Consider the following 24,239-nt stretch of genomic DNA (forward strand, 5'->3'; position numbering starts at 1 on the left):
GTTTAACATACAGATGGCGGAGACATCCGCAAAATAAACAAAATTCAACCCGTAAAGGAGTGAATACAAATGACAAATCTTTTTTAAATGAGTGTTGAGGAATGTTTTGTTTGATCCGCTCTCATGGAATTGCTTATACTTAAAATATGGTCGTTACCTGATTTGAGGCTGTTGGGGCACAGTGGTAATGGGTTCGATATTCACTCTGGTTATTATATTTAAATTATTCTATTTTTTTCTCTCTGATAAGCATTAAAATTGTATTTATTATCTATATATATATATATATATATATATATAAATAATATTCTTTAATGGAGAGCCGTAGTGGTCAGTTTCAACTGGAACGTGACGGGTTTTGGGTTCAATTTACACTCAAATATTTTTTTGGGATCAGATTGGGTTCACACTGGGTCCGCTCTGCCTACACTGCTATAAAAATATAACAGATTGAGAGGATTTACATATATTAGGTACCTGTAGAACATCTTAGACAGTTACAAAAATAATTAGTCTACTTGTAAACAATAAAAAAAGATTTATAGAACCCTGTCAAAGTCCACCACATTTGCATCCCCAAGTCATCCCTGGCTCGGCCACGAAATTCTGACTCGAAGTTGTTAATCACATCTGGCCCTTCATTATACTGTTTTACATTTATATTTTTCCGCTCACAAATTTTATGGGTAAATTATAAGATACGCAAATTTTATTGGGCTTGTAAGGAGCTAACGTTGAATGCGTAAATGTAAGAATTTCAAAAAGAAATTTAATAACATTTTTTTCTGAAAATTTTTGCTTAAGTAGAGAAATAATTCTTAAACTTTGAATAATTTAAAAATTTTAAGAGATACTAAATTTACTACTTTTAACTACAGTTTTACAATACAAGAAAATAGTATTTAAAATATTTTAAACGTTCATAATATACAATATATAATGTTTTAATTTTATCATAAACAAATTACTTATAAGCCTTCACGCTGCTTGAATAAAATTTAATTAATTATACAGAATTAATGTAATTTCATAAGCAAATAACGCTGTCTTCTATCGCGTCAAGTACCATTATTTCCAAACGACAACATAGCAATTACAAACGTCACGTCGCGTTTGTGGGGAAAAATTCAATCTCACTGACATGATCTCTCTCTCTCTCTCTCGCTCGCTCGATGTTGCTTTTTATTATAAAGATCCATGTATTATGTATATTGCGTTATTTATATTCAAAGCCGTCGCCAGGAAAAAGTCTTTAATTTTGAGGTTAGGCAGGTTAGGCAGAGGGAATCTAGTGTTAAAACACTCCGTCGAATTCTGGAAGCACCTACCTACGCGAGGCAATTAAGAAATCGTTGGCGGTAGTTTGATAAAATAATTATACCAACTGATAGACGAAAGCCATCTCTGTCTACCCGTGACTACTGCAAAGATTCGAGACGTCGAGTTTCTAATAATGTAAACTAACGCCCAATGTTAATAATCAATCCTAATCCATAAATTGCAACCATAGATTGAAATATCAATCCATTTTTTGAGTTTAGCTTGCCAATAACCTATCGAAGTACTTCATTTTCAATCTATAACTTCAATCTATCGTTGGGAAGACTAACTGGAGATTAAGAGGGAACTTTGTATGAAAATTACAGCTTGTGCGTGCCAATAAACGATCTGTCCATTTTGACATTACGTTGGATAGCAAAAATGACAGCTAATTGCGATCCGACATATTTTGGGGTTTACTTTATCATATCCCCGGATTGCAAAATTGCATTTATATTATATTTGATTTTTAAAGTAAATAAATATGTGGAGTGACATTTCTTCGAGTGATAGTAATGATAGTGTTATGTAGTTAGTGTCAGCAATTACAAATATTTGCAGTGAGCATATAAAAATATATCAAGAGAGTGCTAAAAACTTCTATCAAGTTGGTGCCTTTCCTGGAGTTATTGCTGCAATTGATTGCATTCGCATACCTATGTGTTTAATCGCCATGTGAGTATTATTAAGTTATATAAAGTTTTCTTTACAAAAGCAGGCAAATTATGGAAACTTTTTTTTGTATAAGTCTCAGTTTAACTCAGTTACAAATTACCATATCATTTCTTAATTTGAGCTCTGGGCTTATTAATTTCAGTTGCTGATTTTCCAAATTACTATCTTATATATTTGTAAAATAATATTTTATATTTTATTATAGGCAGCAAAATGTGATGCAAGACATTATGGTAATCAATGGAAGTAAAGTACCAAATAGACCATATTTATTAACACAAGTTCTTAATCCAAGTGCTGAAGCAAAGCTGCAAGCAAGCATATATTAAACCAGGAACATAATGGAAAGGTATTATGTTAACCTAATATTACCTATGGTATGGAAAAAAGGGGACGGACCATATAAAAAAAAATCTTATTATAATTTATTAGTTTGATGTGTAAATAGTATTAAACTTATTCATATTCATGAATTATATACCTAATATACAAATTTTATATTTTTAGTTTATTTGCCATAATATGAAATTTTATTTCATATTATGGCACTCCATTTGCAGAGATCTTAATTTGGAGGAAGTACCAGGAATGGAAATACCTTCATGACATGATAGATAATGAGGACAGTGCTGCGATATAAGATATCACAGAAAGGACATAAATAATTGTTTTATAAGATGAATAATTATTCAAATATTTTATATTTATTAATTTCTTAAGTGAGAAGATTGTTAGTTTATCATAGTTTTACTTGTTTTTGGGGGTGTGAATAAGGAAAACAATGTGTATTGTAATTTTTTTATTATTAAAAAAATGTAACCTATTTTTTTATTTGTGTCTTTATATAAATATTTTTTATTTCTTAATTCTAGCTTGCTCCATGTTTAGTAATTTTATCAGCTTTATTCTCCATACATTTCTTATAAGCTACAAAATATTTAGTGAATTTCTTGTAATGGTGACCATCACTGTTTTGTTTTTACTAAAAAAAATAAAGTATTTATTAGTTCATTGTTCAATAAAGTATTTATCAATATAAGTTAAAATAATAATCTTGCACTTAATCTCAAATTTTATTCTTTGTTATCCAATGTAGCAATAAACAATATGAAATTGAAATAGCCAAGCAAAACGATATTAATATTATTATGAATTCAAAAATTCTATAGAGGCTAACGCCCTTATATAATTTTTTGCATGTACATTTAAACTTAATAAACAAAATTATGAATACATACGATACTTACCTTACTATGCCGGACTCCATTAATTAAATTAAAATAATTATCTTTAGTTCAGTTTAGTTGTAATTTTATGGCGTTTTAAGTTATGCCTAATAATTTATACATGAAAATGGGTTAGGAATAAAGTATCTTAAAACTAACAATTAGTTATTATATTATAAAAACATATGCTGTCAAAATGACATGGTCGAGTTCCACTGTACGCACCTAAGCATATTACATTAAGTTTTAAAAAGTGTTTTAATATTATTAATTTTTATTCTTTTTTAATATTTTGGGACTTAAAGATTTATTATTTTATTAAAAATAGTTTTGATAGGACTTTTATAAGTAACTAGCGACCCTCTTGCGGCTTCGCCCGCTTTTACTACTGGATTATTCATATAATGTATGTTTGCAAAGCACTTAAGATAATGTGAAAATTAATTAAACCCTAATGCAACCCGCATTTTCGTAATTTCAATAAGAATTTTCCAATTGTTTTAAAATAAACACAAATAAATAACACAAATAACAGAAAACTTAAACGAAAGAAATTATAAAGAACAGACTACCTACTATTCTCTTACCCAAAAATACTTAAACGAAAGATGTAACCAACTATGTCGCGTGGAAATACATTATAATTATTGGATAACTCCAAAATACGTGCAATCACTTCTAAATTTACTTTGCCAGGCGCAGAATTGAAGCATTCTCTCGGCCATCTCCGTAGTAGCTCAGAACGACATCAGAGCGTTGGTCCAACCCTGGTCCCAGGCGAAAACCTGCTTTAGAGCAGACACATGGAAGGGGAGGGGATTGGAATTGAACACTCGGTTTCTTGAGGAAGGCCTAGATTAAACGACCAAGATGACTGCTCATGAGTCGGATTTGGAGGAGGATAGAAAGTTCCTCGGAAGAAGACGTCTGACCTCGGGCGGCCGGGTATGCGGAGTGCTGCTCCTTAGGTGCAGGTGACCCGATACACCGGCGCAACGGAATACGTTGGATGCGAGGCGACCAATGTGTACCTCTAGGGTTTCTATTTTTAGGTTGCGGTGAGTGGCGCGTGGTGTTCACGTAGTATGGTGCCTGCGTCACTCGCCGGAGGGTGAGGTTCCGTACGACCTACAGGATTCCTCGTTGAGTAATACTCGCTAGGGCATTGTGATGTCATCAATGTATAGTGCGTAGAGAGCAGGTGACAAAATTCTGACTGGGACAACGGCAGCGATCGGGTCGCTGCTAGCACTCTCAACTCTTATGCAAAATGTCCTGTCACTTACAAAGCAGAGCGGCAAAGACATGCGCGACGTGCTGGGGGGTGCCCGCTCTGAGCACTTTATGAAGTAAGCCCGGGTGCCAGACGCGGTAGAATACGCGTGCTACGTCAAGGAAGACTGCTATTGCACACTCATACTCTCTCTCGGTTGATCACTGTTGCGTAGTTTACCCAGAGTAGTATACCCGCTCGCCAAACTGCTCGCTTTGTGGGTGGATGTGTGACTGAAGAAGTGAGAGGAGTAACTTCTCGAACAACTTGGCGACCGTACTAAGAAGGATTATAGATCGATATCCCTCAGCAGCATAATCAGCAGGCCTTCCTTCCATGCCCGGGGGAAAGAAGCCAGGCGGGTGCGGCGGATCCACTATTATAAGCAAAATGTTGCGGGGCACGACGGACGCGTGGTGGGCGGCGAACTGTTAATCAGCAAGGATTTTTTAGTACTGTCATTTTAAATCTGTGCTACTAATCTTTTCAAGTACTTATTATTATATATTTAAATGACTATTTTTAAATATTTAAATGACTATTTTTAAACGGAAGAAATTATAAACAAAAACCTACCTACTAATAACTAATACAAAAAATATGAAACCAATATCGCGCTGAAATAATACATTTAACTGAAATTATTCAATATGTGAAACGCATCTAAATCTTCTTTGCTATAGAGGCAGGCGGGTTTTTTTTCGAGCTTGTGGTTAATGCTGTTAAAACAGCGACACCGGTTGGGTTGGCACTACGTGGCTGCCTGTGAGGAAATTAAATAGAATGCATCGGCCGGGAATCGAACCAGGGCCACCCGCGTGGCAGGCGAGCATTCTACCACTGAACCACCGATGACTGCTCATCACGCGCTTGTGTATAAATAAGCAAAACGTCGCGAGGCGCGTTTCGCAGCAAGGATGTTTTAGTATTTTAACAACTTCTAAAGTACTTATTAAAATGGAAAAAACAGTAAAAGACAGTTCATCTACATTAAATGGCCAACGTAACTAACATACTTATTTATATGCTGAGAGTAAGGGATAAGTAAAACTTAAGTCGGCACAGCTGATGAGTCAACGGCGTGATGTGTCAACAATTAAATGCGTTTTTTTCTAAAACTATTCGCAATTTCGAAATAGTGTAAAAAGCAAATTTTATCTTCGTTTAACGTAGAAAATTAATAAAGTATTTTAAAGGATAAGGATTAATACCATTATGGAAAAATATGGCTCACAATAAAAAATATATTGAAATTACTATTTTTAGACAGAAATATGATCACTACACGTTATCCTTAAAAGATAAAAATATGCTCTCGCGGACTTTTTTGTAGATCTTATTAAGAGGAACAATTCTCCAGTACATTTTTTTCATATAGTACTTACCATTAAAGCAGCGCATGCGCGAAAGTGTCTCAACGGGTAGGACTTTAGACACATTTATCGTATTTATGTTAATTTACATAAGAATGTACAAATAATAAACTATATATAAACCTTCTCTGAAAAATACTCGACCTAATGATGAAAACCGCATAAAAATCCGTTGAGTGGTTTAGAAGAAGAAGAGTTAGAAAGTTCAGACAGACACAAAAAGCGACTTTGTTTTATAAGATATAGGATAGGATAGGATAAACGTGTGACTGTAAACGAGACGGTCGTAGATTCGATTTCCACTCGAGAGCAAGACAAAGCGTGACGTTAAGATCGCCAATTCTCGGTGTCAAGAAAAAAAGTGTCTCGAAAATTATCCGGTGAAATGGCGGGCGGAGTGTTTTGATACTAGATTCCCTCAGCTAACCTTTGCTAATTTCAGGATAAAGCTAGAAACTAAAAAAAATATTTTTATCTTTTACATTTTACAGAGAGAAAGAATAAAACTTTACTGCACTACAATAGATCCAAATAGTTTTAAATAATAGTTTTTATTTTAAATTTAACACTTTTCGGCCATATATAAGAAATATTAAACTTAATTTAAAAATAACATTCACATTATGTAACTTTGTTACGTTTTACTAAATTACAGCAGGGCAGGTTGGACTGTCACAGTGGGAACCAGTGTTAAACTCCGTTTCCCATTCTATATTTCTTCTATAAAATATTTTTTAATTATAACCACGGTTATTATAAGCTCACAGCATTAATATTAAACTTATCCATTTAAAATGACATTATGACGATAGCAGAAGGTAATAAAAAGTAATATAAAATATTTAATGAGGACTTAAAAGCTCTTCCTTCATTGTGGAAACTACGGAGGATTAGGACGGCTCACCGAGGATGAGCATAGACAATATACGGCTGGAAATAAATAATTTAAATCACTAGGATTTTGTGGAAATAATAAACACTGTATGAAGAACCATAAGCTTTTTTAACGGCTTTTTAGTTATTAATATTATATGTAATTTTTATTTATTGTTATGCTCAACTGTATTGACTTTTTTTGAGTCTTTTTCATTGAACTTATTCAATTTCTTTGTTGATTTCTATTTTTTATAAAACCTTAGGTACATTTACTATTAGAACGTAGCGGGATTTTTTAAGTATATTTTCTAAATGTATTTTTCTTTCCAAAGTGTGGAATAAATTAGGAACTCACCATCCTTTTAAAAATATAAAAAAATGTTTTAACAAATATATTTTTTAACTTTAGGGATGAATTCTAATAAACCATGAAATATGTGTACAATGAAATATTTTTAAGAGTCAAAATTTCAAATTTTATAAAAATCGGTGGCGATTTAAAGATTTTTCCATACAAACTTTCAACCCCTTATTTGCACCCTTAGGTGGAGAATTCTAGAAAACAATTAAACACGTATTCAATTAAATACTTTTAAAAATCTAAATTTCAAATTTTATACAAATCGGTGCCGATTTAAATTTTTTCCATACAAACTTTGAACCCTTATTTCACCCCTTTAGGGTTAAAATTTTTCAAAATCCCTTCTTAGTGGATGTCCAGATCACGAAAGTAAACTTTTGTCCAAATTTCACGCGTCTACGCACAGCGGTTACGGCTGTGCGTGCGTCTTACCTCAGTCAGTGAGGACAAGTCCTTTTATATATATAGATAATAATTAATTTTAAATTTAATTTAGCATATATATTATGATATTGTTAATTTAAAAAAGATACGTAAAACGAAACTATCGTTACCGCAGGTGGGCCCTGCAATCCACTATTGACGATAAGTTGACATTATCCGAATTGGTTATTGGCAAGCAGGTTAGAGATTGAATAGATATGTCGAACAATACAAGATTGACGTTAACTGGAGATAGGAGATACATTATTAACATTGGGCGTAAATAAATACTACATATACCCCGGTAATTATTCCGGTTAAAAAGTAAAAAAAAAATTTAAGTTAAACGGTTTTATATTGCAGATAAATGTACTAAAAAATAAAAAATAATTTCATGGAAATTATGATTACTAAAATAAAATCGTGGGGACACTTTCTACTTACCACTAGGTGGGTGAAGTCTCATGCCATGTCTTTCGATTGTAGATATTGGACGTGCCCCACGATTTTATTTTAGTAATCATAATTTCCATGAAATTATTTTTTATTTTTTAGTACATTTATCTGCAATATAAAACCGTTTAACTTAAATTTTTTTTTTTACTTTTTTATTTTTAAGTTTTTAGTTTTTATTTCTCCTAGTATTCAATTCGTTGAGTGCCTCATTATTGCAAGGTTAATGGAGAATGTTACGATCGACCCCCCAGAGGTCCAATAGAGGAGCAAGGCTATGTACAACAAGATGTGCCTGAATCTTGAGGGGAAAACGCTAACGACATATCATTTTTATCCACCTAGTGCCATACAGTTCTCGGCGCGCTTTTACCTTTTACCTTGGGTGGTGTACCCCTAGCGACGTCTCATTTTTAGGCACCCTATAGCCACACAGTCCTCGACAGGATACCAGATCTTGACTTAGGTGGGAGATTCATATTGTAATTGTGTATAGTATACTGTATTATACTTACCAAGCTCTTTATTTTGATACCCATATTGATGGGATTGAAAACTACATTATCCGCCATTTTGTAGCAGTGGCCATCTTTGATTTTGATTTTGTATAGTGCCCTGAATTCTACTTGACAAGCCCTTTCATTTGATACCCATATTGATGGGATCGAAAAAAACTAACTTGTCCGCCATCTTGTAGCGGCGGCCATCTTGGATTTTGATTTTGTGTAGTCCACTGAATTCTACTTGACAAGCCCTTTCATTTGATACCCGTATTGATAGGATTGAAAAAAACTAACTTGTCCGCCATCTTGTAGTGTTGGCCATCTTGGATTTTGATTTTGTATAGTCCACTGAATTCTAATTGACAAGCCCTTTCATTTGATACCCATATTGATGGGATTGAAAAAAACTAAGTTGTCCGCCATCTTGTAGCGGCGGCCATCTTGGATTCACAATAATATTGAATATGGATAATTGTATTGTCACCAGAATCAAAGGCGTATACCAAATTTCAGATCAATCGGTTAACGGGAAGAGGGTTAAATTTCAATTACTAAATTTGACCCAAATAAACAAATAAACAAACGGGGTGAGCTAAATAAAACCGTTTAATAAAACCGTTTAAAAAAAATCAAAGATACTACTTTAGTTAGTTTCTCTCTTCTATTGTAGCTTTAATCACTTAAGAAGAATATTATTCTATACAAATTTGAACCTGCAACATTTGTCTATGTGGTCTAATTGCAATCTATATAAAGCTTCATAACGTCACGCCAACATTTTGGCAATTAACTCTCAAAGTTTAACAACAGGAGGTTTTTTGTACATTCTTTTATTTTTTATTTTAAATTAAATGGATGAATATGCAGCCGCTGGCACACATATCTAAATTGCATCTCGAATATCGATAATTAATGTTTTTTATTGGAAAATTTTACGAAATATAATCCTTCGTTCAAATTTTTTCCGTTTTATTAATAAACCAGAATAGTCTTGTATATTTTTTCTATTCAGATACTTTATGAGCATATGAGTTTCCTTAACTTTTGTAAGGATTATTGATAATAGTAGTTTTGAGTTAATTACCGTAATAGATATCTAAGTGCCAAACTATACCTTCAAAAAACAAATTTACCTAATGATCATTCGCAATTTTTCTCCTTTGTATATATAAGATTGTTATCATATTTTTACAAACTGCTTAATTATATATCGAGTACTACAAATTAATATTATGATCTTCAATCAATCAATCAAAACAGGCTTTTCGGGTCCACTTCTGGACATAGGCCTCTACTAGGGTGCGCCAAAGCTCCCGATCCTCCGGCTTCCGCATCCAGTTGAAGCTAGCAACCTTCTTTAGGTTGGCCCATAGAGCTGGAGGGCGCCCTACGCTACGCTTGCCGATCCGCGGTTTCCATTCAAGGACTCGTCTGCTCCAACGGCCATCGGTTCTTCGACAGATGTGTCCAGCCCATAAATTAGATAAAATCGATAAGCTAAAGAAAATACAAAAATGAAATCAAGTAAATCCCCATAATATGAAAAGTTTGTTACAGAAAAAAATATTCATCCATCTATAAAAAACGCACAATACCTTCAAAAGCAATTTTTATACAAAAATTTAACTTTTACAAACATTTCGTTTCACTTCTTATATTCCTCAACAACAGAATGCGCACAAAACTTTTGAAATATGCAAACTTTCAGTCTCGTAGACACTAGACCAGCTTAAAAATTAAACTTACTTTGCTTCTTACAAGTTGGAAAAGGTTTTAATTACAATTGTAAGTCTTAATTAATAATAACTGGCAAGAATTAACTCAGGAAAGTCATTACGCATTTATAAATCTTAAATTGTTTACGTTGTTTGTTTTTTATTTTTCTTTAAAGGACGTTAACTAAATGATGCTTTTACCTACTAAGTAACCAAAATTATAATTGATTATTATTTGAATTTAAATCGATTCAAACGTGGCTTCGTTTTTTTTTCAATTTATTGTTTATTTAAATAATATAATAAAATAGCCAAATATATCCAAATATATAGTTTGGCTATCATCATAGTATAAATAATATAATAGCGAAATTATACAAAATGTTTACATAAAAATCTATGTGTTATTCTGATTTAATTTTAATTCGTTCAGTATCTTTTACGGGAAAGTGGAACGAACATTTTCACAATCATTCTCATAAACTTTCATATTTATATCTTAGAAATATAATAATAAATACTTTATTAAAACACGTCATGTAACATAGTGGCTGAGGGAGTTTCTAATCATAAGTAATATAAGAATTTAATTATTTAATCCCAACCCGAAATCGATGATTTAGACATATACATACGACGTTTGCATATTTATTTTAAATATAAATGTATTGTATTTAATGTATTGTATTGTATTGTAGTGTATTGTATTGTATTGTAATACATATGTATTTATAAATGTAGAAAACATTTCTAGTTTCCTTATTTTTGAGGGCAAAAAGGCTGTACGCTGTTTTCTTTTTTCACGTATGTACTATGTAGGATTTGCTGTTTTTTGAAACCTTTTATTTTTAGCAGCACTCACCAATCAATTCCCTGAACTGAACCTGATGCATATTTTGCTGCTATTTTATAGCTTAGTTTATTACTTCCGCAGCAACATATAGAGTTAGGATCGATAGTTACAAACATTGAGTGCAGGAGCACAAACGTGCGACTGTAAAAGCGTCAGTTTGTGAATTCAATTCTCACTCGAGGAAATTAAATATTTAGTATATTCATTTACTCGCTCTGGTTATGAGGCAAAGCGCTGAGGTGAGAGGATGCATGCAATTCAAATTCTAGAATTCAACAGAAAATGGGAAACATAATCTCCATGTTTTCTCTGGATATTGATGTACTCCGCTATGATCGGGATATACCGTGAAGCTAAGAAGAAGAAGACATGCTCCTAGCTATGTTATCTATACTAATATAATAAAGCGGAAGAGTTTGTTTGTTTGTTTGTTTGTTTGTTTGTTTGAACGCTAAGATCTCTGGATCTACTGGTCCGATTTTCATTGTTTTTGTTTTGTATGAAAGCTGCATTCTTCAGAAGTGCTATAGGCTATATAACATTACATTACACATATGTTCTAATATATTTTAAAGTACATTCTAATTTGACATGCAATTTATTCTGCCATGTTAATAACAACCGTCGTTGCTACGCGACCTCTACCGCGACGTTTTGATATTCATCCTTATGAAAATAAATATAATAGTCACTTTTAGCATTTTATCTAGATTGAAATTATAGTTTACTGTATAACATACTAATAAATAATTAAGGAGATGTCACTGATTCCAAATGACCTAGCCACCTAGCGGGCGGCTCAGTATGACCGACGCGAACGGGCAGATGACGTTGACGGTTTTATAAATTTTCATACATTTTCGAACTTTATTTGTTGTTTATAATTAATTTAAAATACACTTTGATTCTCATCTCTTATTTTATTTGATATTGCCCGCTAAAATTATCCTACTTAATAGAGAGAAATGTTTAGTTATTTCGTAGAGTCGATATCTATGTACGCACGTACGGAAAACTTTAGGTACTTTTTCTAATATTAAGAATACCTATCCTTTAGTTACTTTTAATCCTTTTGTTAGTTCATTTCAATAACTCAGATATTTTTTTCTAATAATGTGTATCTACTTATTATTCTTTTTGATTATTTGAGTTTATATTTTCTTAATATATTTCATGAATATATTTAATAAATATTCTTATAGTTGAAGCAGGCGTAGCCGCCTCCGGGTCCACTAGTTAGTATATATGTGTAATGTAATGTTATATAGCCTATAGCACTTCTGAAGAATGCAGCTTTCATACAAAATAAAAACAATGAAAATCGGACCAGTAGATCCAGAGATCTTAGCGTTCAAACAAACAAACAAACAAACAAACAAACAAACAAACAAACTCTTCCGCTTTATTATATTAGTATAGATATATATATATATATATATATATTAAAACAACATATCTATCTATACTAATATAATAAAGCGGAAGAGTTTGTTTGTTTGTTTGTTTGAACGCTAAGATCTCTGGATCTACTGGATCGATTTACTTTGTTTTTGTTTTGTATGAAAGCTATATATATATATATATATATATATATATTATATATACTAATATAATAAAGCGGAAGAGTTTGTTTGTTTGTTTGTTTGTTTGTTTGTTTGAACGCTAAGATCTCTGGATCTACTGGATCGATTTACTTTGTTTTTGTTTTGTATGAAAGCTGCATTCTTCAGAAGTGCTATAGGCTATATAATATTACATTACACATATATACTTATAGCGGTTGAGATGTCATACCACTATTTAATATGATGTTATTTATTTTACACTAAATGAGTAAAATTAAAAATCCAAATTTTGTGGAGAAATTGTCCAAATTTATTTAACTCACAGATACGTGAAGAGAAAATAATCACAGAAGGAAATAAAGAAATTTAAATAAATACCAATAGAAAATACAAGCTAAACTAGCACGTAATAGCAAGAAGTTAAGGTTGAGAATTGAATGCAAGCTAAGAGAGCAATGGATACACAAGTGAATGTCGCAAGCGATTCTAGCCGACTCTTTAAACGTGGCGATGCTAGCTAGCAGCCTACGACACGCATAGCAAAAAAACTCGGAACAGGTTTGAATTGTTCCAATGCGCTGCGTGCGGATGATTTTAGTAAATGTAATAATATTAATTTAGAATAAATAATGTTCCCTACATACTAATAAATTAAAATACTTTCTAATTTGACATGCAATTTATTCTGCCATGTTAATAACAACCGTCGTCGCTACGCGACCGCGTTCGTCACCGCGTCATTTTGATATTCATCCTTATGAAGATAAATATAATAGTCACTTTTAGCATTTCATCTAGATTAAAATTCTATTTCTATAGAAATTATATTCTTATATTTCAAGCAGGCGTAGCCGCGTACGGGTCCGCTAGTTATCTATATTATTTATAGCTCTATTTCCGTATGTCCTATAGTTTAGTTTTCTTTTATTTTATGAACTCATACGTGGATTACTATGTAAGTTTCACATTACATGTGAAATGTATTACATAGTAAAAAGTAAGGAAACCACACAACAATAACACTCTACACCACTACGAGCTCACGAAGTCCATTACAAAGAGGACTGCACGGTAATAGATAGTGTTTTTTATGAGTCCATGTCTTTCTGAACTAAGAATATGGGGATTTTCTTACAAAAATATTATATTTGTTATAAAGAAAGAATACATCGAGAAGAAGAAGACTATTAAAAATAATATATTTTTTTTATAAAGTCCAGGTTACAAAAAATATTTTTCACTGGAAGATTTCTAACGGACATAAGGAAATTGAGAATTTTCATAATACTTATGATTAATTACCAAAGTTGCAAAGTATTAGAGACCGATAGCTGTTATTTTCATGGACGTAAGAGATGAGGCGATATCCTCTTATTATAATGAGATAAATAAAATTTCTGGTCTCATAAACAATAAAGAACATTTATAAATCCTCGTCAAAGTCAACCGCGTCTCGTTAGCGTCGCTAACTTCGACAACAACTTTTTGGTCGTTAAAAACATTTTTATGAAGAATTAAGAATTTGGCATAATTGAAAATCTATAATGAAATTACTTTATGCATCACACTCTACTTTTTAATTGTCCTATGGAAAACATAAAATGTCTCGCATTCGAGCGGAAAATTGAGAACGAAGTGTCTTACTACTAGGTTGTTATTGAAGTTGCCAATTTGAATTGAGTGGAGATTGAATTCAAAATCAACACCCTAAGTTACACGCTGTTCTCGTACGTAGCTGGATAGGCAAAAGGAACCTGGGAACCTAGTGTTAAGTCACTCATTTCCTATTAAAAGACTTCAGTTCCCCATTTTCCGCCGAATTCTGAAGTATAGAGTATATTAAATATCTCATTCATCCTATGGGAATCGTACTCACAACCTTTGAATTCACACGCTTGTACCCCGATTGGCGTCGTACTGACCCTACAATATACTTTTCAAATTTCAAAATTTATTCACTATATTAAATTGTTTCAGGTGTAATGTATGGATATAAAGGACTGGTGCTGGTATTTGGGCTGTTCCTCGCCTACGAAACCCGTTCAGTGAAGGTTCGCCAAATCAACGACTCAAGATACGTCGGCATGAGCATTTACAACGTGGTGGTGCTCTGCCTCATCACTGGTCCGGTGACACTGGTGATAGCCAGTCAGCAGGATGCCGCGTTCGCCTTCGTATCGCTAGCTATTGTCTTCTGTTGTTTCTTGAGTATGGCGCTCATTTTTATTCCCAAGGTATGGCTTATGTTAGATTATATTTTTTTTCTTCATATTAGCAGAGGTAACCTGGGAACCTAGTGTTAAGACACTCCGTTCCCCACTTTGCGTCAAATTTTCGATCATAAATTTACTATCATATGTAACACATAAAATCATAATAACGTTTTAAAAGAATAGAAAAAAGGAAAAAAAGATTTTCACGTTGTCGCGTCGTCCAATTTCATTTTCCGTCAATTATTGATGAAATCTACCTATCTGACTTTTCTCTTATTTTAAACTGTAATATTACGGCTTCATCGTTTACTTAAAATATATTTATAATTCTATAAATTATAATTTCTTAATATTTTTATGACTAATATAAAATTAGATAATATTATTTGAAAAATTATAAAATAATATAACAAGATATAACATTTAGAATGACATATTGCAACAGCACGAGCGCGTATTTACATATATTATATGTTATCATAATTCTCTATAATCCCGTAAAGTATCTAATTTATATAAAATTCAGCACAAGACGGGCTTTTAGGGGAAGTACGTCCTCACGTCAGTAACACTCAAGCTTAACATTGGAAAATATCTTATTTAAGAGGCAGCTATGATATGTTTCACTTTTGTTTTATCTACCCCCCCTCCCCCCCAAAAGTTCAAAGGTTACGTTAATATTATACGAGATTACAGTATATTTTAGATGGTTTCCGGGAACTTTAGGTTCCACTGACTTCACCATTTTGTTTAATGTTATCATGTTTCGATTCCATTCGTGTTTTGAATTACTACTCTCGAGAAATTGTGGTCTTCTCTATAATAATATGACAATCTGTCATACCATAGGCAAAGGGAACCTCGAATAACTCCGAATTCTGGAGGCATTGCGTGAGTGGCGGAACTCTACGCCGCTCAAAACAAAAGCGAAGAAATGAAAATGTAAATTTAGATATATATTCCATTTCCTCGAGCGGGATCGAACCCACAACCAGTCGCGTTTATAGTCACACACTTGTGCCTTCACTTTAGATAAAAAGTGAATTACAGCTTCTCTGAGTGAAATAAGAACAAGCGAACTTTTAATTCTTTGGTTTCTAGTAGTTAAGTCATTACTAACATTTTGTTAAAACAAAGTCAATTACCGCGAGTTCGATTTCATTACACTATAAACATGTTTTTTTAAATTAACCTTAAGGGGTAATTACGAAATTGATACTTCCCGGCGTATGGAACCTTTATACGATGGTATTTATTCAATTTTGAATGTCATAGAGCGTACTAATTTATTCCAATGTAAATAAAACGAGATAAATTAAACAAATAAGCCATATTTGTTTTTCTCTACATAAGTAAACATGTAAAAATTTACGTATTTATTAATATTTATTCAGCTTACCGATGAATTGTTTGTTTTTAGTTATAATATGAGTATAGATTTAGTTTCATAGCGGAAACCAACTTAATTGAAGCCCCAAATTATATTAGTTAGTAGATTAGTTGCTAAAGTTGGTAATGTAATGAAAATGAGACAGGTGTCTTAGATTAGATAAGTTTGTGATGTGAGCTTTCTATCTTTGTTTTAATTGTATTATTATTTTTTTATTTTTGATCTTTAACTTAACTTCACGCTTTATCCCTAGCGAGGTAGTCAGAGGGAATGGGGTCCCTAGATACCTCTTTCGCCTCGTCCACTGTGATCAACCTCTTCTTACATGCCCTTCAGGGGGTCCTCATGCTTTTTACGTGACCTTCCTTCAGTATCTTTGATACTGTATTTTCAAAGGTCAAGCGAAATCTCCCCCTACGTCTGTTTGGCCATTTGATCTTTGAGATACAATAAGATACAATAAATAAATTGAGGTACGGGATTCTATTTTTTTTTGAGAAAAAACAAAGAATCCCGTACTTTAATTTACATTTACATTGTAAGGGTTCAGTTTTAATTTGTCACTATTAGCATATTTAAAACATTCAGGGCCCCTATCTCTAAGGGTCTATCTGATAAAAATCGGACATTAATGACAATTTATATTCCAGACTTACAGATATATCATTATATTTTCAGCTGCACGCTGTATCCCAGCTGTAACTTAGTGTATAGACACTCCGTTCCCCATTATCCACCGATTTCTAAGGGCATTGCGTTTTCATTTCTTTGCGCCGGTGGCGAGGCAAAACGTCTTGATAATTCAGCGCAAAGAGGGGAATGGACGGGTGTATCTTAACAATAGGTTCCCTCTGCCTACCCTGTTATATATGTAATACAGCGTAAAACTAAAAAACAATGACATATTAAAATACAAATACACAGAAAAATAAGTTAGTAATCTTTAAATGCTTTGACTACCAATCGATGAGCTGTTCCATTTTAATTGGGATCAGAAAAGTAATATAATATAATTTTAAGATTAAGCTTTTTCTAAGAATATAATTACGATACAATAGTTTCAATTTATCTTTTTCCTTCCTAGCACATCATTAATTCGAGTGCCTTTAAGCCATTGTTATCTGACTCGGGTTTGTTAATTACATAAAAGGAGCTGTTTTTCTTTGTGTTAAAGTCTTTTGTTTTAGATTTAACCTGTCGATATCAACGATTCGTTTTCAACCACCGCCAAATTTAGAAGGGTCAAAAAGGATAAAAGGGACCTTCATCAGAATTAAATTTAGCATTAACTTCAATTTCCAAAAAAAGATTGAAATTTTAAAAGCTACGGGAAATCATTAAACTTATGACCTTATCTCTAGTAATAAAATGGGGCGTTTAGCGTTCAGTCCGTTTTGATTGGTACTTAACGACAAATTTCCCGCAACGATCGCGTTCAACGGTTGCGTTTACGTCTTTTATTTTTATGATATGATTGGGAACGCTCGAACGGTGTTGTTAGTTGATAAGATTTCATTTGCAGGTAAACATGTGTATTTATATCTTTAAATGGTACATTTGTTTATAGAAATGTCTTTATAATTTATGCTTATACTAATGGACCCGAACGCGGCTACGCCCGCTTGAACTATATGAATATTTATTAAATATATTTATGAAATTATTTTCAACTTTCAATAGAGAGATGCGTTAAGCAAGCTCATTTTGGGTGACGTTTTCTAACAACAGATTTTGCAAACCGTTCCTTAGCAACGACGGTTGTTATTAACATGGCGGAATAAATTGCATGTCAAATTAATAAGTATTTTAATATATTGGTATATATCGAAAATAATACAAATATGAGAAAAAATTATCCTATGTTCATCCCGAGACCCTCAAGTATCTCTATATGAGTATTTTATCACAATTAAATTAGCGGTTTGACCCTGATTGCGTAAAAGACAGACAGACAGACAGACAGACAGAGTTACTTTCGAATTTATAATATAGGTATGGATTTTATTTTTTTCAACTTTACGCTGAATCTCCCATATCCCAGAGTAGGTAGAGGGAGCCTAGAGTTAAGCCATTCCGCTACCCACTTTCCGCCAAATTCCGGAAGCATTCCGTGCTGAGAGAACTTAACGAGACACTTTGCCTACATACTCTAGTATTCACTCTAGTGAAGAAATGAAAATATTGTATTTCCTCGAGTGGAAATCGAATTCACAACTTTCAACTCCATATTATTATTAAAGATAATAAAAAACTAACCAATACAAAATATATAAAAATCTACATCAATCCAAAAATCCACGTAAAACCCAATTTTTAACAGACTTCTGTAAGAAAAGGAGGTTATCAATTCGACTGTATTTTCTTTTTTTTTTTTTTTTATTTTTTTTTTATGTTTTTTACCTCATAACTTTTAAGTGGGTGAACCGATTTTGATAATTTTTGTGAAAAAATTTTGGTGAAAGTAAAACAAACAGGCTTAGTAATTAGATATTGTAGTAAGGGTGTTTTAGCATTAGTTTGACACCGACTTCAAAATTATAAAATCTTTATATAATTATTTTTCACTTTTTAGTTCGTTGTTAGAAGTCGGTTTTTCTTTTTGTTAAAAATTAATAAATAAACCAACATTTATTTAAAAATATAATCTTTAAAAGGTTAAAAGCCAAAATGTTTTTAAACAGGTGATAGAGGTTATACGACACCCGACGGAGCGCGTCGAGAGTGGTCGGGGATCAGGTTCAGGCTCCGCCCCTGCAGACGAAGAGAGATACCGTGAATTAGTAAAGGAGAACGAGGAATTACAAAAGCTTATAGCACAGGTAATGTTATTATATTTTCTTTTATTATTTGAATAAATATAAATAAAAGTAATTATCTAAGGAATTATAAACGCCATGTTCGTAGATTTGATCTACTCGGGGGAATAAATTTTATTTCCCCGTTTTGGTTGATGAAAGTGCAGTGTTGAGTTCTGCTATTCAACACATAATGTATCGAATTCAGGCGGAGAACGGAGAGCGGAATGTCTTGATATTAGGTTATCTCTACCTACCCGCAAATAAGGCGTTAAGCTGAAAAACGTAAAAGAGAAACACACATCACTCTACGCTGTATATATTATGCAATGAATACTAATTATCTCTATAGCTACTCATTTCATTGTATACGATAAATCTGAATGCAATAATTATGGAACCAAATCCTTTGAGTTAGCTATTTTTGTTCCTATAAAAGTTTTCACTTATTTTAGCAGGGTTTCATTGAATTTCGCTAACTAGTTCATAATATGTAGATACGAAGGGTCAATTTTTGTTCTGCCTAGTGTTAAGAAACTCCGTTCCCCACTTTCCATCGATTTCTCGAGGTCATAGGATCTACAAGTTAGTACATTTACTCAGTGGCGTAGCTAGGGTATTTACTGCCCGGTGCGGCTTAGTGGACTTGATGCCCTTTAAAATGGTCTAAGGTCTAAAAAAAAAATCCAAAGTATCTTCTACTCTCACGTAGATCAAGTGTCAGGCACTAAAATGTGACATTGGCTACCTTTAAAAAAAAATTATCGTCGACTTGATGCCCCTTTCCTTTTGATGCCCCTAGCTACGCCACTGCATTTACTATATTTAGTAAAAAGAAACTCTGAAAATGTTCTAAAATATTGTTAATCTTTGTAAACACTATTATATCTCAGTGGCGTGTTTACTCGCTATTTTTGAGATATTAGATAACTGCAACAGATTATATGGTTTTAGCGCCAACAGTGTCGGTGACTACTGGGAAATATTACCTCTTCTGGGCAAAAGCCAACAGTTTTAGTTCTAAAATATAACTATGCTTTGGTATTGAATTCTACAGCGATTTATTACATACATTTATTTATTACTTGTGTGAGGTTCATAAATATTAGCGTTATATTTATTTATATTTATATATATTTATTAATTATTTACTGTTTTTAAGTATACTGACAATAGCTTATTTATTTATATAGTCAAGTTAACATTGTATTTTTTTTTTTATTTTAACTAACTCTCATATGTTTTTTGCATTTTGCCTATTATAGCTATACATATACACATATGCAATATATTTAAATAAAACCATAAAACCAGAACAACGAGAAAACAGAAAAAGTCACTTCTTTTAACGAATCATCTGTTTAAGCAAACACATTCAAAATTACAAGATATCAACCTAAAAAAAGTAAATATTAACCCAACTTAAACCCACAGAAAGAAGAACGAATCCGAGTCCTAAAGCAGAAACTGGCGGAGAAAGAGGCAGCGGCTGCGGACGGAGTGACGCAAGGTACGGGCGGAGTGATCGCCGACCTGGCCACGGCCACCTCCGACTATGGCACATCCACTAATTACACGAGATCATCCCGAGCATCTGTCTCCGACTTAGATTTCTCTGAAAGCTACCTTTAAGATGGAATAGGCGGACGTTATTTGTTATAATATCAGTATTGCAAGGAAACAAAACGATAGCCAAAATATAAGATTCGTATTATTTTATCGTGTTTTAATGAGATTTTGAATGAGAATTTTTATTCAAGTTTTCAAGTAAATTATTTAGAAAATGAATTAATATTATATTAAAAGTAGAGACCGTCTACTCTAAAACTAAACTTACAAACACATATTAATAAGTGTAATTGTAAATGTAAAGTTTTCATTTGTCAATCAGTAAACGTTGTAGCAAAAAACAGCATGTTATATAACAAATTATATATAACAAATAATACTTAAGTAGTATAATTTTAAATCACATTCGAAAAAGAAAGGAGTTTGCCTCAAATCGACTTACAAGAACTGTTATGTTCATCCGAAATTCAATGGGATGCTAACATTAAAACACATTTGCAACTTTTGTCCAAAAAAAAATTACGCTTGTATAGAGTTCTCACGATAAATTTAATTAGAGTATAACTAGTTGGCCCCTAATGAAAAAATCCTTCTTTGAAAAATAACAGATGGTACTTTTGCTCTTATGAATTTAAGTTAATAAAAAATATATTTCAAGAAATTGTATTATCTATAACTATATATTTCTTACTGGTGCTATTTTATTTCATTCTGTTATAACCTACATATTTGTATGAGTTTGTAAGTTCAGTTTTAAAGTAGATAGTCTATAATTAAAAAATATATGAATTGTTTACTTAAAAACATTCATATGTCAGGTAAAAAAATCTTAATAATTTTTTCCAATAACAGGTCGCATTTTTCATAGATCTATTCAAATTGCAAACAGAAAAGACGTCTGTATTTCTATCGCTCTAAAATTAAAAAAAACTTGGTTAGATTCTCTAAGCATTTTTTTCAATTTTTTTCTTAATATCCGCTATCAACTATGATATGACTCGTTTTATTAGAGTCTTGATATTGATTCGTGTTTTTTCTACTTTATTCTTTCATTTTAAAACGACAGAAGGCAGCCATTATCAAATTCTTCTCTATTGCTCTCTCTCTAGTAATAAAACGCTTAATAAAAATATTATTTTCACCCGAGGTGGAATTTTAACGAAAAAATAAAACCATATTTAATATTCTTTTAACATTTTCGTATTTATTTTATAACATTTATGAAGGTTTTAAATGTCAACTTTAGACTGCAGTAGTAGATACTAGCTTGTGATTATTAAAAAAGCATCAAGAAATTGTTATTTAATTAATTTTACCTACTTAAAAAAGATTACTTATTTAATATATTAATTATGAAATAATTAATATAAAATTTACTTTATTAAACTATACATTAAAATGGACAAATCTGTGACATTTTCTGTCTGTCAATCTAATAACGTCCGCTTATTTGCATTCATTACTGTTCATACATTCAATTAAATAAAATTAACAATTAATTTTATTTCAAATAATTTCACCGCATAAATGAACGTGACCTAAGCATATTATAAAATGAAATTGCAAAAAAATCCTTTCTGTTTCCTAATTAACTGAAATCTCTTGGTTTTATTCATTTGCATATTTTTGCACTTCGTACGTGGATAACTTAACAAAGGTTACACTTTAAAAAATGCTGATAGAGTTCGTATGCTGTTACAGAGATTTTGTTTTTTTGTTTATAAAAAGTAGGCGGCTTTATTTAAAAATTTATTATTCTTCATTTTACATTAGCAACTCATAGATAAATAATATACAATAGTCGTAAATTTATTTTAAAAATATATTAGAAACTAAAATTTCCAATATCTCATTCCTATACACTGGTTAAAAAAAACACATAATATAACGTAATAAAGTAATAGATGTTTTAAATATAATAATTATGATTAATGAAACTTTACTAAATAATATAAAATTCTATTTCTATTAATTTACACAGATTAATAATAAAAATAATCAATATAAATAAGACTGCGTTCACATCTATGCTTTGCTCTATAAAAATAATAATTTCTAATAAAAAAAACTAATTTATATCAGACTTAATTAATTGATTGAATAGGGTAGATTTATAGAGTTAAGCCTTTTTATTACTTTCTTACACATACCTACCCCCTTTTAATCCAGTCTCTACCTCACAATTCGTGGCATACGCACGTTACCTTATATATTTGTACATATATATTACATATATATGGTGTAACCCTACCTTTAACTCTCACTAGACTGACTTAGAATTACTATTAGATTATTATTACAAATGAATCGTTTTTGAGCGAATTTTCTAGCTCCACCTTTCTGTCGCCTCTCTAAGGCTCCTATCGGACTAGCAAGTATTTTTTTTATTTATAATTGTTAAAACTAAATTAATGGTTATATATATATATGTGTAAAAACAATTTACCTTGTCAATTTGTATAAACAAATATGGCAAGCAAGTTTATTAGATGGGTTGTAATAAGTACCCTTCGTGGAAATATATGAAGGATTCCGATTCTAATATTAATAAGTCACTACAACGATACGTCTTCATGCTTCTTTAATATTAAGATTATACGAATATCTTCGAATTCGTCACTTTTAAATATAATTGGCACAAACTTAGATTATAGATATTGTACGTCGTTGACAGATGACATTTTATGTAAAACGTTAATTATTTATAAATATTATATTATTATTATTATTAACAAATAATTGAATATTATCATCGAAAAATTAGTTTATGCCTATTCATATTTTTATTTTAGCGTAGTTGGATTCATGCAGTCAAATCTCGTTAAATGCATAACATATAAACGAATACTGTACATAATTTAAGTTATATTATTAAATTAAATTATTAAATTAATTGGTAATGTTTTCTTTTCAAAATTGATGAATGGGGAGATAATTGCAAGAAGTGTAAAACATATTGTAAGTATATAGAAGATGTTGTCAGTTTCCCGTAGCAATATGTTCGTGTTTGTGCCCGACCTCGCATGGACCCCTCACTGCACCGCTAGCGCCGACACCTTGTACGTACCCGCTTCATCGAATACTTTCATTCATATTCAAAATCATTATTTCAAATTTAACCTTATATATATATTAAATGTGAACATGTGAAAACTATTTTTTTGTATAATAATAATTAATCATAATTAACTAACTTTGCAGTTATACAATTTAATAAAACACGTGTCTGTTTTTAGTGAAAACGTACTAAAGTGGTATTTATTAAATTAAATACTGCTGAAAATTGTGGAAAAATTTCTCTGGAATCGTTATTATACCTTGCGGCCCAAATATGTTTCAATTTCGTATATAAAAAGACGAGAATCTTGGCAACAGTTTCACTAGAAACTCACTACCGCTAAGCATCGCTACTACATTTAAACGTACTTACGACACATTCCTCTACTTTGTTGTATATGAAAATTACTTATACGAATGTAAAATGTAAATATTTCATACATTTCTTTCAAAGTTAGCGATATTAAGATATAAGCTGTGTAACGAGATTTCCTTGCATGAATATTACTGATTGTACTTAAATGGATTTACTGGCTTCGATTGGAGACTGCAATACAAAATTATACTTTTATTTAATGAGCTTGTAAAAATATGAATAT

General features: G+C 31.8%; 1 protein-coding gene across 2 annotated transcripts in view; it reads left to right on the forward strand.

Annotated features, from left to right (window-relative positions):
• The window catches only part of GABA-B-R1 (gamma-aminobutyric acid type B receptor subunit 1), a 160,992-nt gene that overhangs the window by 132,564 nt on the left and 4,189 nt on the right, over positions 1-24,239 (forward strand). The window contains exons 13-15 of one of the 2 annotated variants that reach the window (XR_014878399.1): positions 14,594-14,850; positions 18,901-19,038; positions 20,449-23,541. Coding sequence is in view for 1 of the 2 variants with exons in the window: in XM_085192452.1 (XP_085048578.1) it covers positions 14,594-14,850; positions 18,901-19,038; positions 20,449-20,524 (471 nt within the window). In the remaining variant the exon portion in view is untranslated. The remainder of the gene's footprint in view (positions 1-14,593; positions 14,851-18,900; positions 19,039-20,448; positions 23,542-24,239) is intronic. The other variant, XM_085192452.1, reaches the window with a different exon arrangement.

This window comes from Heliconius melpomene, chromosome 11, assembly GCF_056956725.1.
Source record: "Heliconius melpomene rosina isolate 202511_hmr_F chromosome 11, ASM5695672v1, whole genome shotgun sequence".
In the NCBI taxonomy this organism is placed as follows: Eukaryota; Metazoa; Arthropoda; class Insecta; order Lepidoptera; family Nymphalidae; genus Heliconius; species Heliconius melpomene.